Raw genomic sequence first — 15,190 nt, 5'->3', positions numbered from 1 at the left:
GGAGCTCACCTCCTCAAAGCGCGCCCGGATGATGGTGATCCAGTGCTTGATGGTGGTGATGCAGTCAGGATGGCAGACCGCCAGGATGACTTCTCCCATGGACACTGCTGTGTTAACATCCACTCGCTTTTCTTCCACTTTCTTCATGAATTCCTAAACAAACAAGATTTGAAACCTTAAACCTATTCTAGCAGTACTGTTAGTTTACACTGAGAGGAGAAAACCACTTCAGTGTTTTTTTTTTTGACTCTGTGTTGATCAGATCTCTAAAAGTCTGTATTTAGGTGTCTCTGGCATTTTCCTTCCAGTTCTCACAGGTGTGGGAAAGCGAGGGACTTATACAAGAATGACTTTCAGTGCACGAATGGTAAGGACTAGGAAAGCAGAAGCTGACCTCCTTCCTGAGCACTCCCTCTTTTCACAAATTAGTGTTTACATTCATTTCCATATGTGTAAACAGCATTGGACAAAAATAGTGACAGCTACAAAACACTACAATGTTTTAACAATGCCTGTAACACAAGGCAATCACAAAACCGAGTAAAATCTCTAGATGGGAAATAGAAAAACTAAACAAAGAAACATTTCCCACCTCCTTACAACAGTCACACCGAGGCCCCAGACCCCACATTATACCCTGCAGCTTGGTGAGTGGCTCTAGGGGCACAGATCAGGCTTGGAGCTGGTCACGGAGGAAAGCCACCCAAGGTGTATGCAGAGGGGTGGGGGTGGGGCGTGCGTAAAGCTACAGCAGCCCATTTTTCCTCTGGTATTAATACCAGCTGTTTGACTTACTTATAGCCTGTAAGTGCCACTTTTGCGAAAACGAGAGGATGGTGGTCTCTACGGGGTCAGAAAACCCACATGTCATTTCCCCATGTGGGTGGTGTGGGGCCCTGCACCGAGATGGATTACCTTGTGAGTATCAATGAGAGACTGCAGGGCCTCCGTGTCATCGGGAAGTGCTCCCCGAAAGCGTAGCGTCTGCTCAGCTTCAGAAAGCCACTCCAGTAGCATGTGGATTGTGTCCCGAAACTCTTCTGCCTGAAATAACCAAGCACAAGAGCCTGAGCCTCTCTGTGCAGCTGAGGTCCCAGACAAGGCAGCCAGAGCGGGGTCTGGCCTGAACTCACTGGCCTATCACAGGCACCTAGAGGCTCTACTGAAGCCCCACAAAGGTCATTTTTCATCTGTGCAACTTTGAAAAGCAACTGGAGTCATGATTTCTCTAATTCAGACGTGCTAAATATTCTTGTAGAACATCAAATTTTGTGAGACCCTGTGAGACTGGCCGGAACTGATCCTGACAAAGAGGCTAGACTGACTTTGTGCAGGCCCACCCCGGTGTCGTCTGACCTGCTCCAAGGCCTGCTCCAGCCGGCTCTGCTTGCAGACGGAGAGTTTGCACACGGTGTCCCAGCGAGTGCTCAGCTCCTGGAGCTGCCCCTTCACCCAAGTGGTGTCATCGCGACTGTTCTCTATCAGCTCCCGGCCGGATCGCTTCAGGACCTGAACGGTTCCTGTTCGCTTGCCCAGTTCCTTCTGGAAAACCTGGAAAACAGAATTAGTTTGTCTCACAAGCGTTTTGAATTCAAGAAGTAGAACCAAAGAGAAAGTAGTCTTTTCTTTCAATTCTCCTTTGATAGGTTCTAATTGCGTGTCTTTTATGCAAAGATGGAGGTGGGACCACAAGTGAGAAAGAAGCATGGGACTGAATGAGGGCCATGTGACTTCGGATAAGCCGCTTAACTGGAGTCCCAGCTTCCTCACCTGTGATACAGGAACTGTGCTATACTAACCTCTCCGGTACTGTGGGACTTTTAAAACTGATTTTTATTGGAGTACAGTTGATTTACAATGTTGGGTTAGCTTCCTTTTGGGGGCCATACCATGCCACATGTGGGACGTTAGTTTCCTGGCCAGGGATCAAACCTGGATTCCCTGCATTGGAAGCACAGTCTTAACCACTGAACCACCAGGGAAGTCCCCGTTATGTTAGTTTCTGCTGTACAGCAAAGTGAACCCGTTATACATATACATACATCCACTCTTTTTTAGATTCTTTTCCCGTGTAAGTTATTACAGAGTCAGTTGAGGAGAGTTCCCTGTGCTATTCAGTAGATTGTTAGCTATTTATCTTAGATATGCTGCTGCTGCTAAGTCGCTTCAGTCGTGTCCGACTCTGTGCGACCCCATAGACGGCAGCCCACCAGGCTCCCCCGTCCCTGGGATTCTCCAGGCAAGAACATTGGAGCGGGTTGCCATTTCCTTCTCCCATGCATGAAAGTGAAAAGTGAAAGTGAAGTCGATCAGTCGTGTGCAACTCTTCGCGACCTCATGGACTGCAGCCCACCAGGCTCCTCCGCCCATGGGATTTTCCAGGCAAGAGTCCTGGAGTGGGGTGCCATTGCCTATGTGTATGTCAACCCCAATCATCCAACTTATCCTTCCCCTCTCTTTTCCCTCTTGATAAGAGCCCACCTGCCAGGTATGTAAAAATCTGGTGTAATTTCAAGGTAAAGCTGAATGCTTGATGCTGAAGCAGGAGAGCAGTATGCAGTTCAATATACAGGTGTAGGTACTAAATGTTGGTATGCACGGTGCTAGCTTGTCAGGTTCACAAGCAGTTGAAAAAGCACTCATTTTCATTGAAAGAATCAGTGGGAAATGGATATCTTGGGGGTCTCCTAAATTTAAATCCATTTTGATTCAACTGAAACATGTAAGATTCAATTGAGACATATAAACAGGAAGTGGGAGGGAACCTCAAAATGAAGTTTACACATCGGCACATCTGAATCGAACCAAGTTTGGTCAGTTCTTTGTGACTGATGCAGAATCCGGCAGCAGTTTGTTTAAACACACAGAGCAAGGAGCCGCCTCTCTCACAAGCAGAGGGACAGGCTCTTTCCGACTTTCTTTCTAGGGAAGCCTTAGGAGGGCAGCATGTGCAGAAGGCACACAGGGATGGAGGACCCAATGGCTTCACCCTCCACACAGCTCAGATCTTGCCCCTCACCTTGTGGGCGTCCATGAGGTTCATGACGAGGTCCAGGTCTCCGTGGACAGGCTGGTCCTCGGCCAGCTGCGGCTCCACCTTGTACAGCCAGTCAACCAAGGCCTGCAGGGCGTCCATGAATTGGCCCGAAAACAGCAGAGCCTCCTCCAGCTTGTGCTGCCTGAGACAAGCACATAAGCCTCACTAATTTTCATGATCCTTTTATGAACGGCCCACAGTTCTGGCCGTTGAAAGGGAATACTGCTTGAACTCTATCTAGAGACCACCGTGTTAGAACAGTTAGAAATATTATAAAAAGTGACTAAGAGATGTTTAGGTAAACCACTCTCAAAAATGGATTAAGCATAGTACAGGTGGAGATGCACTTCTGGGATCTGAAAGAGTCCAGCTGCTATACATATAGACACACCCTACGACCCAAGGTCTTTTTGTTTACATTACACCACTTCAGTAGAGGGTGACGGTTCTGTTAATGACCTGGGGCCAACAGTTCAACTCCTAAATCTCCATCTGGTATAACTGTCTCTTTACCTCTTTGAAACTCAGTCACCTCATCTGAAAAATTATGATAGGTCTGTATTATTTGTACACCCTCTACTGGAGTGGTGTAATGTAAATAAAAAGACCTTGGGTCGCAGAGTGTGTCTATGTGTATAGCAGCTGGACTCTTGAAGTGCGTCTCCACCTGTACTATGCTTAATCCATTTTTGAGAGTGAACTTTTAGAACTAAATCTCAGCTCTGCCACTTAGCAGCTGAGTGAGCATGGAAGAGTCAAGAAACCTCTTTATGACTGTTTCCTCATCTGAAAAAGGGGGAGGACAGTACCCCCGCCTCAGTGGTTGTTATGAGGATGAGTGAGTCTCAAGGTGGTTAAATGAGATACTGTATCAGAGGCTTTTGCAGAACATTCAACACAAGAGACAATCACTGAGACAATTACCGGCATTACAAATTGGCGATTTAAATATATTTATAGATCTATTAATACTATTGTTGGCTTGATTTTATAGGCTTCTCTCTTTGTAATACAGTACGTTTCAAGTTTAAGTAAGATAATTTTAATATATTTTCCTCAAATTACTTCATAATTCATCACTCAATTAATTGGAAATACCAAGAGGCTACTGTTACTGATACATCAGCGTCATTATCATTTTTACAGACTCTGGTACCGTCTCCTGGTGACTTTTGGGATAACACAGAGACCCACGAAGGGGACATTCATGCTCACCTCTCCACAGACTTGCCACAAACAGTGTCCCATTTGTCTCTGACTTCTCCCAGTAAGTTGTCAAGTTTCTGAGTGTCATCAGGAAGCAAAGTCTTCTCTTTCAGTGCTCTGCCTGTTCTAATTGTAGTATCATATACAGGCTGTTTGCCACCAAGAGTTTTCTGGAACTCCTGTTTTCAGAAAGGAAAAAAAAATGCTGAAAGTCAGATGACACTGAGTTTTCAGGTGGTAACCAGATACAGTATGAATGTCACTACATCTTGAACTAATATTAACAACAGCTTACCCTGAAGAAATTCTTAAGGTCTTCTTTGTGCCACATACACCAGATCATGAGTTTTTCTAAAAGCCCACAGTTTTAGCTGGCTACTCATCAGTCACTTTGTTTGAACTCATTTAAAATAAGCAATTGTCATGGTTAGGCACTGTCTACATGCAAAATGGAAGGCTGGCTCTATGATCTTAACTGTTTAACATTAACCAATTAGTTTTCTTTCAGCAAGCTAAAAGTTTTAGCTTTTTCTTTTCTTTTAGCAGGCTATAAACATCAGTGAATCCCAAGCTCAGGAATGAAGAGCAGTGAGCCGATGTACCTTATGTTTGGAGAGCTGAAGTTTAATTTTGTCTGGGTCATTGGATATCTCCAGTTCTGAGTCCAGGTGACTTTCTGCATCTTCCAGCCAATCAATCAGCTTTTTCCAAGCTTCATGGAACTGAAATTATTGAAGAAGTAAGTTATAACAGGAATGGACATGCACACTACACAGCACTTTTCTCTGAACGCAACACATGAAGCCCAAGGTTGTTCAGTAAATTGGCATCTTTCTTTTACAACTTACTTGTTTTGCTCGCTTTCTGGCATCATCCAGTGATCGCCCTCTTTCAATAGATCGCTGGACAACCTTCTCCCATCGAGACTGGACGCTAACCAGCAAATTTTTGATCAAAACAACGTCCTGTTTTTGGCTAAGGAACTTTAACTGATTGCCGGTTTGATCCAGCTCAATGATCTGGTCTCGATGAGCATTTACTTCATTAGCAAACACCTGAGGAGAAAATATTGCTGTTTTTAAACTGGAGCTAAGATCGAGGAGCATCACTTTTAATTGGTACTTGTAAAAGGAAGGCGGCACTGTAATGCCATTGTTACCTTATGCTCCTCTATCTGGGAAAGGACGGTGTTTAGAATCAGGCTGGGAGGAGTAGCGATGTTTAAACTCTGCTCTGCTAGAGTGAGCCAGTTGATAAATTCTTGCAGGGAATTCTGGAATTCTGTTGCCAGGTTGAGGGCCTCTTCCAGCTTTGACTAAATTTTCAGGTGCCATGCACACACACAAAAAGACAAGTACCAAATTCAGGAATTAGAGCTTCAAGGACAAAGACGTGAATTGTACACCAAATGAAATGACTTCTAAGAAGGAAGCCTCATTTAATCAACCTCCAAACATGCCTTGTTTGCAAAGAAGGGGACATTTTGAATGCTAGTGTCTGAAACTCAAACAACTATGCTTGGAAAAGGAAAGAGCACAGTTTGCAGCTAAGTTGCTTTCTCTGCCATTCCCCACTTCCTGGGACATTAAAGAACAGGAATAAAGCCATTCAAGCCATTCAGGGACTGTAAGAGAACAGACCCTTTAGAGGTGACAGTTGCAGGATCTCCAACCTGCTTTGGGCAAAGTCTCAGTTCCCTTTAATGTCCTTTTTGTGACATAAAAACAACTAAATGAAAAGCACTTCACTGTGATGAAGATGCTCACTGCAATGCTTTCTGTTTAAATATGTTTTCAGAAAATATGGCACTTGAAAATGTCTGAGTGTGAAACACGCTTATGCTACAAGCAACAAAGGCAATAAAGGTCAGAATATTTCAAGTAAAAATGTGACAACATTAGATCTGTGAATACATCCCAGTTTTAGTCTACAAACTCCATCCTCAGAGACTTCCACCCAGAACATCTGGATGATGGCCTTTGCCTCTGGCCCATCTATCAGGCGGGCGACACAGGATAATGACAGGTTGTTAAAAATGAATATATGCAGAATTCTCACAGAAAGAAACACCAGAAACATACTAAAAATATTCATTACTATTAACTGGGTTATCAATGCTTTTTACCCTCCTCTTGACATTTTCAGGTTACTTCTGTAACCTAACAAATACTATATGGAGAAGGAGACGGCAACCCACTCCAGTATTCTTGCCTGGGACATTCCATGGACAGAGGAGCCGAGCGGGCTATAGGCAATGGGTTGCAAAAGAGTCCCATAGGACTTAGCGGCTAAACAACAAACAAAAGCATTGTAAAACTCAACCCACCCTATTCCTCCAACACTCCTGTTTCCCCTCCTGACCCCTGCTTATCTTTGGGCAATGTCTCCAGGTTCAGCCTGGCTACAGTTGGAGGCCAGACTTTAACTTTTGGAAGCAGGGTGGTCTCTGAAGCCCTGCAAAAATAGGCTGGAGGTAGCTGTGGGTTCACCCAGACCCCTCCCCTATCCCTGGTCCAATCAGAAGATAAGTGCCTCGTATCTACTGGGAGAGCAGGGCAGTGCTCTGGAGTAGGGCAAACTGAGGCCTGCCTGGACTGGCCATTCCAGCAGCCTAGACTCTGCATCACCCGGGCAGGGAGGTTCCAGGAGTGCTGCCACCCATCCCCACTCCTGTATCCAGAGGCAGGGGTCGACACGATTTCTGAGTGCCTCCCTTCCCCTGCGGGAGGGCCTGGGCTGCAGCACACTGCAGAAGGTAGCCTCCCACCCCATGCCATTCCCCCAGAGCAGGCTGGGAGAAAGGGGAGTTGGCTGGGCCAGACTAATTTCCCAGATGATGGGAAGTAATGCCAGTAAAACACATCAGCTGCCCCCCCCCAATATTACAATGAATGTTACAAAAATGCAGACTCAATATAAACAAAAAAGTAGAAAAACAAAATCTACCTCAATTCTATCAAAGAAATGTTTAGAAGTCAATACACTGCAAGTTCCCAGACAGCAGGAAATCTTTCCACATCCTTTTATCTACATAGTCTTTAGCAGAGCTTAACGTCAGCAATTCTGCAATGTAATGTTCTTGCAAAATCAAAAATAATATCTTTGATAGCTGGCCTTCATTTGATCAGTTCACCCACTACAGTTGACCCCTGAACAACACAGGTTTAAGGGCATCGATCCTTTGAAAAGTTGAAAATCCATGTGTAACTTTATAGTCAGCCTTCCATATCCATGGTTCTGAATCCAAAGATTAATCAACCAACTAGGGATTGCGTAGTACTGTAGACATATTCAGCGTGGGGGAAAAAATTCTGCACACAAGTGGACCCGTGTAGCTCAAATCTATGTTGTTCAAGGGTCAAAACTGTATTCCTTGAGGCTACTTGCGCCACAGTTAGGAAAACCCTGTAGAAACTTCCTGATGATGAATCAGAATCTACATTCCTTTCTTTAATGAGTTCTACATTCAGTAGGAATTATAAACAAGAGCCCATTCAAGAATTAGAACATAGCCATATACTCGGGTCCTCTGCCCATTTTTCATGTAACAAAGTTACCAGACCCCCACACTAGAAGGATTCTAGTAAATTAATGCTTCTCTCAAAATGTTAATTTATAATGTGAGTATGTGGTTTATTTCTTTCTGCCCATTCAAGTTCACGATGACAGAGTTCATGCCTTTATTATTTCCATTGTAGACCTAGCACAGTGCCTAGTACAAACATGCCTAATAACTATTTGTTCAATGGATGTGGCCATTGGATTTGGACACATATTTAATGTTTCATTTGCCCAGCATAGAAACTGTGTGCAGAGTGATATCCTAAAACTCTGTATTCATAAAAAATACTGTTTGGGGGCAAATGCCTTGATCTCTGATCACTTTTCTTTTGAAGACAATTTGATTTTTGAGGAAGAGTAGGACAAGGCCATATGATTTATTGTTCGTGAGTTTTGGTAACTAGAATCAAATTCCTTGTGAGGAATTACTCATGATACTCCCTGCATATTGTTCCTAACCTCCCATTCTCAAGTCACCAACTCCAACAAAACCTATTTTTAAGTAGATGGAATATACAGTCCATGGCTGAGCAGTGCCTTAACTGGTAGATGCAGAAAAGGGACGCAGTATTATAAATATTATAAAAGCAAGTATCGGCAGAAACTAGTAGCATCAATGCAACTTGACGTGGATGGAAAATAGAAATGTCAAGGCAGAAAAGATGGCTTGATTAGCACAAAGCCAATTCTGAGGTTATCAGTTCTGCTCGCCTGTCACAATGAAACTGGGTGTTGTTAAATCCTCCATAGAAACTACTAACAACTACATGCAATCATTAAGAAAACTCCTTAAACAGTAATCAAACTGAACTTTGTGGTGATACCTTTCTTTCTTCCATCTTACTGCTGACCACATGCCACTTCTGTTCCAAGAGTGCTACGCTCTGTTCTGTCTTTGAACCAGATCCTGAGTCATCACGGCTGAGAAGCATTAGCCTACCCTTGTCAAGCAGTTGATTGTAAGTCTCTTCCTTGGCTTTGAGCTGGGAATAGAGTTCCTATAAGAAAGGGCAAGAAAGAGGTCCGTAATGCCAATTTCTTCAAAGACACCCATACACAGATTTACAAGCATAGTTTGGAAAAGCTGAGGAAGGTCTCATTTGGATTAAAATGCTTTTAGATTCAACTGATAAACAATTAGGGAGTGAAACCCACCATTCTTCCTTAACATAATTTTGTCACCAACAGAATTTTTTAAGGACCAGTGACCACAAAAAATGGACCCCAATAATTTACTGCTCCTTTTCCTGAGGGATTTGCCTAGAAATTACATTGCCTTTTGTTCTCGAATACTTTCTTAAAACACTGTCAGTTTCTATTGGATTTCCCTAAACCGTCCCCCACTAAGACGTCTTTTTCTTTTCTTTCCCCCCCTTTTTTCATTTTTTGGCTGTGCTGCGTGGGCAAGCAGGATCTTAGTTCCCCAATCACAGACTGAACCTGTGGCCCCTCCAGTGGAAGTGTGGAGTCTTAACCACTGGGCCACTAGGGAAGCCCCAGTAGTCTTTTTCTTAAATTACCACCATGTCTGTATTAGGTATTCGTCTTCTTGATGCTCTCACTTTCAAATCAATATTGTGTCGACAATCTGATTAACCTGAAATTTGCCAGCTCACCAGGGTATTTCTTGCCAATTCTTCCCCATTGCTACTGCTGCCTATCAGGATGTTAGAGACCTGTATATACACAGCAACCCCCAAGCACTATATTATCAGTTAAAGTGTACTACTCGGTAGACTCCCAGACACGCGTCTCTGTGACTTCATAAAGGAGCTACAGAATATGGGATGTCTATGATCAACTTCAAGAAATCTATTACCATGTGTGTATCAAGTTGTTCTCTAGCTGTTTCAGGAAGTCCTCCTGTGGGCTTCGATGCAGAAAGTTGGGTCTCCATTCTAGTCAGTTCCAAGAGGAAATCTTCAATTTCACTGTGGAAACCCTGGGCCTTTTGAGAAAAGATGTTAGAAAGGTCAGCAGTTAATTCTAGTTTCCAAAGTAAACTCTCTAAATGATCACACAAGGAATTTTTAAGGACAGAATCAGGCGCTGCTCTCAGGCAGGGTTGCTCTGTTGCTGGATGAGCACGGGGCCAACATATTATTTTTACAACTCAACAGAATCCTTCACACCTCACTGTAACACAGAGACGTCTGATACAACCTGATGGATTGACTGACTAAGGTACTGCTGAATTTGGATATGGAGGGACCTGACTTGATCCCAGAAATAACTTGATCTGTGAACAAGGTTTGTCACAGCAATGATCTCCTAACTTTGAACCGGAGATGGAGGCACTGGACCATAAACTAATCCAAAAAGAACGACGTAATTAAAAGCTGTTCTTTCCAGACAAGTTCTAGCACAGAATTGACCTTCCTCTCAAGGCAGACGGTTCTACACCAAACTGCTTTCCTTTCGTCAGCTGAGATGCACTTTCTTCCAAATGTCATGTGCACAGCTCCACAGGGCGCTAGCGTGGATGGAGCGTGTACCTGCTGCAGTGTCGACTGAAGCTGCTGCTCCCTCTCCTCTGTTTTTTGTAACACTGACTCCCAGCACTGGTTCATGGTTTCCAAACGGCTCCTTAAGCTGCTGGCATCGTCTCCAGCACTAGACTCAAGAAGCTCATTGCCAGCTTTGTTGACTGTTTCCACTGTGGCTTGATGGGCCAGAACGTCATTTTTTAGAACCTAAAAAATGTTGAACAACATAATTTATCTCTACAGGTATCATTAAGCCTGGCTCTCTAAGGTATGCACAACACCAAAAAACTTCTGGTGGCAGTACCCAATCTCAAACCAATAGTCTTAGAGATAAAAAATGACAATACTTACATGGTGCTTTGCGAGCTCAACTTCAATGACTTTTGGGTCTCCACTTACTGGTCTCTGAGCGTCCAGCAACTCCTCAGTGTGAGTCAGCCAGCTCATTAGTTCCTCTAAGGCATGTTGGAACTGGCCAAGGGCCAAGAGAGCACCTTCCAGCTTATGCTACTCAGAAAACGATACGAAGGGAACGTTTGTTAGGAAATTAGGAAACAGTAGACAGCAGTCCACTGGGTGCACTCTGCCATTTGCCTTACCTGCCTGTGAGCAATTTTCTCACCCAGGTTCTCCCAGAGGTGTTTGAGTTCTGTTAGGGGTTCCCGGATAATATCTCTGTCCGTTTCGTCAGTAGCTTTCTTTAACATTAGTTCACCCTGGTGATTGAGCTTCTCCATCTCAATTTGCTGTTGGTAAACTTCCACTTTGAACTCCTACCAAAGACATACTAAATGTTAGCAGCACAGCAAGTCTTTAAAAGCTCAAATGGGACCTCTCTGGTGGCCCGGGGGTGAAGCGTCCGCCTGCCAGTGCAGCGGACACGTGGTTGGTCCCTGGTGTGAGAAGATGCCACACGAGACAGGGCAGGTAAGCCTGGGCACCACTGAAAACTGAAGTCTGTGCTCCACAGCAAGTACCTAGCCCCCACTCACCACAACTGGAGAAAGACGGCGCACAGCAACACGGACTGGACCGAGCACAGCCAAAAGGCAAAACAACCCGCAGCACCCTCCCCCCACGCACCCGCGGAACAAAACAAACAAAGCCTAAAACGAAGCAGTCCTCCTTCAAAAACCGCTCCCAGGGACAAACCTTCATTTCATTTAACTGATCTTTAACAGTGTTGAGGTCAGTGCCGACAGGGGGCATTGTGCAGAGTTTAATCACAGTGTTATCTAGCCAGTCAAACATAGCCTAAAAAAAAAAAAAAATACAAGTAAGGAGTCAAAAAACAAAACTATGAGAAATCACGAGACAATTAGCATGATCTCTGCTAAACAGAGTTAAATCAAAGTACCTTGTGCTGTTTGTGCACTGAAGTTGGGGAAAGAGATAAGAGATAATGATCTTTACTTCAGTAATACAGGGACTTAAGAATGAAGCCAACATGACTGGAATAATGTCCAAAATGAACTACAATCTGGAAAAACTAAATACAAAAAAAAAAAAAAACCCAGCCAGCTAGCAAGCCCATGATGTGCTGCAGCTATTGTGCCAAGCTGTGCTTCAAGATAACCTAGGTTTGGAGTTTCTAACAAGCAATGACTTTGACAGCAAGGCCAGCTTCACTCTATAGCCTCCATGAGGATAAATTATAGGATAAGCATGCAAAGAAAAACACGGTAAGAAGCCTAAGCTTCTGATGTCAGAACCTTCCTCATTAGAAGTGGAAAACTGGCTAGGATACAGCACGAGCACCTCTGGTTTGAGAATGCTGCAGTCCTGGGAAGGTGACCCACTCACGACGGACAGAGAAACCACGGCACCTGTGTGTCCGCGGTGGTCACTCTCGGCTCTCACCTGGAGAGTGTCCTGGTACTGCACAGCGGCTTGCATGGCATCCTCAAGCTTTTCCAGCCTCTCTCTCCATGTTTTGTTTAAGTTCTCCCAGGCATTGTTCATCTAGGGGAAAAGCAGTCAATCAGATTCCCCAATTCCTCCCACTCTTAGTGCGAGTCTGCTCACATTTCATCTGAACCCCTCGTCCACTTCTCCACACCTCATCAATGCTCTTCTTCACTTCCGGCTTCTCAGTTTCTCCGCAGGCAAAAATCAAATCTGCTCCAAGGATTCGAATAAACTCCAATTCCTCATGCAGACCATCTGTCTCTTCCTTAATAGTCTACATGAAAATGAACAGAACATTAGCCAAAACAGAAGAGGAACAGAACTTCCCAAACTTTGCAAATGTAATTTATGCCCCATCAAAAGCAGATGCTGAACAGAATGATCAATTTCATTAAAGTCTTACAGTGTTCTCAACATTTCACTCATCTAAATAGTGGAGCTGCACAGTCTGGTTATTTTTCTAATACATACATCAAATATATTTTTAAATATTAACATTAAATATATAAAATAATCTGAGAAAGGTGCAATGAGCTTCAATAATTTCAGCAAAGGTCTGCAGAGATTATAATCTATAACCAGAAGTCTATGATGGAGAAGTATATCAACAAGGATAAAATAGGAGTGTAAGTCATAAATTTAAGAGCTGGGAGATGTGCAAAATAGGAATGCTAGACTACATAGTCCTGAAGAAAGTCAGTTCAGTGTCAGATTCTAAAAACTGGTTCATGGATTGCCAATGACAGAGATGAGGAGGTGGAAAACGGCCGACATAAAAGACAGACATAAGAGAAAGAATACAGAGTATCAAGACTACCCTTGGCTTGTCCTAAATGGACAAAATGAGGTAAGAAATGCATTTAATAAAAACTAGGCTCCACCCAAATATTAAACAAAGGTATGTCAAAGTATGGATGGTTAAGTCCAGAGTTTCTTTCCTACTTCCTATTTTTCTACAATTAATCGAGAAATAAGGTACGCCAAAGTGAGTACTAAATTCAGAAATGAAAGCAAACCCAGATTTTTAAAGCACATTCTAATTTGAATTGTTAAGTTTAAAACTGATGACAGAGCTACTTTTGTGTGATGGATCTGCTGTGTATTACAACTGGTGATTGCATGTACCTACATAAGTGGTAAAGCCTGTACACTAAAAAAAGAAAGAAATTTACTGTAACAAGCCCCCGCCCCAAGTATAAAGGCATACTATTAACTTAAAAAAAAAAAAGAAAAAAACAAAAACAACTTTTAAGGCACTCAGCCTAAGCAGCTAACACAACATACTTGGATAAAGTGCTTTCCTGGAAGAGGTTTTGTTTTCTTACCTCGGCAGCTTCAACCTGTTGCTTGATGATGGATGGGTCAATGCCAGGGCTTTCCAAGTCATGCACAATGTCCTGGGTATCTTTGATGGTGGTGAGGAGGGCTGCCATGTCATACCAGAACTTCTCTGCTAGCTCAAGGACATCGAGGAATTTAATTTCTCGCTCTTCCGCCCGAGCTTTGATGTCCTCCCAGAAGAATACCATTTGATCCAATTTGTCCTGGATTTCTGAGAGGGTGCAGGAGAGTGAACAAGACTTCTCTAAGCACTGAAATCAGTCTCATCAGATATTAGATCCAATCCTCATATTTTCACTGAAATGACACTTTAAAAGGCTCTAAAAATATATTACTGAAAGAGAGTTTTCTATCTTAGCTTTATTATTTCCATATTCTCATTTTCCACTTGTGTTGGCCTCCCAAATAAAGAGATCACAGAGGTAATGTGGAAATGAGTTATCTGTTAAAAAAGTATTGCTAAGATGCTTATAAAGGGGCTTGGATGAAAACTCTATTTCTAGTATTCTGCGTGGAACCTGCTATGTTTCCCATGGAAATTGTATAAAAGGTAGTTATGTTCTTCCCACTATTGGTACGGCAGTTTCCTCATATTAAGGGGTTAAAGGAGCATTTGTTTCCTGGCCTGGGGATCTAACTACCAATTGTAATCTTGTTTCAAAGGAGAGATGTGTTCTGAATTCTAAATGATTCATAGAATACTCATTACTTGGGTATTGCCTTTGCATTCAATGAAATACATCTGGTGGGATGCTGGAGGTAACCACAGCTTAGAATTTAAGATTAAAAAAAAAATTATTAGATTAATCAAGCACCTTTTGCAGCCAGATCCTTGTCAGCTCCTTGAGATCGCCCAATGAGCTCTTCTCCACGGCGCTTCAGGGCCTCGAAGGACGGCTGCAGTTTTTCCAGCTCCACGGTGGCACTCTTGTTGTCGCTGATGCACTCTCTGATCTTGTCCACTTCAGCAGGAATCAGCGGTGGCATTCGCAGGCGAGAGGAAAGATTCTCCAGAGTTTCCAACATGGGCTCAATTTTATCATGGAACTAAACAGATATTGGACCATGAGCCATCACAGCAGTGCTGCATCCCACTTCTGGGGTAAACGTTAGGGATTAAGGCCAGTGTATAAATTTACTTCTATTTAGGATAAAACCTATGCTCAACCTAGCCCTAGGATTGTCAAGTGTTGGCTGTGGCTAAGAAACCATTTTGGGTACAGTACTCTAGAGCTGGGCCATCAGGAAAGTATTTGATGACTCAAAAAGCTATTGCTTAATATACCAAAACTCAACTCACATTGTTAATGGTGCTACAATAGTTTCCCTATTCCAACTAATGTGATGAAAAAGGGACAAGACTATGAAACCAGTGAGAGTCAGTGTGTCAACATCTCAGATGACAGCTGCATGCAACAGATTAGACCAACAAGTTAGATGCCCTCCACCAACTGTGTAAATGGATGGGGAACTCAATATGCTACATGACTTGGAGTTTAAAAGTACCATGACATGCAACTCAACAACCCACCGGATGTAACAGTGAGAAAGGAAAATGTTGACATGATGAAAGATAATTAGGGAAGGTCAAATCTAACCTTATTCCAAGAGAACAACTACTCTTTCCACTTTTCTACAGGTTTTATAACAT

The 15,190-nt window shown here is 43.2% G+C and overlaps 1 protein-coding gene across 12 annotated transcripts in view; it reads right to left on the bottom strand.

The window, feature by feature from the left end:
* The window catches only part of LOC102169353 (microtubule-actin cross-linking factor 1), a 340,864-nt gene that overhangs the window by 25,383 nt on the left and 300,291 nt on the right, over positions 1 to 15,190 (bottom strand). For all 12 annotated transcript variants that reach the window (XM_018042111.1, XM_018042104.1, XM_013962976.2 and 9 more), the window contains 18 exons: positions 14,355 to 14,586; positions 13,524 to 13,750; positions 12,350 to 12,472; positions 12,151 to 12,252; positions 11,443 to 11,544; positions 10,890 to 11,063; positions 10,642 to 10,797; positions 10,300 to 10,497; positions 9,624 to 9,752; positions 8,629 to 8,802; positions 5,403 to 5,558; positions 5,092 to 5,298; positions 4,846 to 4,965; positions 4,253 to 4,422; positions 3,020 to 3,179; positions 1,357 to 1,551; positions 916 to 1,044; positions 10 to 153 (listed from right to left, as the gene is read on the bottom strand). In XM_018042111.1, the coding sequence (XP_017897600.1) occupies positions 10 to 153; positions 916 to 1,044; positions 1,357 to 1,551; positions 3,020 to 3,179; positions 4,253 to 4,422; positions 4,846 to 4,965; positions 5,092 to 5,298; positions 5,403 to 5,558; positions 8,629 to 8,802; positions 9,624 to 9,752; positions 10,300 to 10,497; positions 10,642 to 10,797; positions 10,890 to 11,063; positions 11,443 to 11,544; positions 12,151 to 12,252; positions 12,350 to 12,472; positions 13,524 to 13,750; positions 14,355 to 14,586 (2,898 nt within the window). The remainder of the gene's footprint in view (positions 1 to 9; positions 154 to 915; positions 1,045 to 1,356; positions 1,552 to 3,019; positions 3,180 to 4,252; positions 4,423 to 4,845; positions 4,966 to 5,091; positions 5,299 to 5,402; positions 5,559 to 8,628; positions 8,803 to 9,623; positions 9,753 to 10,299; positions 10,498 to 10,641; positions 10,798 to 10,889; positions 11,064 to 11,442; positions 11,545 to 12,150; positions 12,253 to 12,349; positions 12,473 to 13,523; positions 13,751 to 14,354; positions 14,587 to 15,190) is intronic.

The sequence above is a fragment of the Capra hircus genome, chromosome 3 (assembly GCF_001704415.2).
Source record: "Capra hircus breed San Clemente chromosome 3, ASM170441v1, whole genome shotgun sequence".
NCBI classification, from domain to species: Eukaryota; Metazoa; Chordata; class Mammalia; order Artiodactyla; family Bovidae; genus Capra; species Capra hircus.
This window is presented reverse-complemented; position numbering and strand designations above follow the sequence as displayed.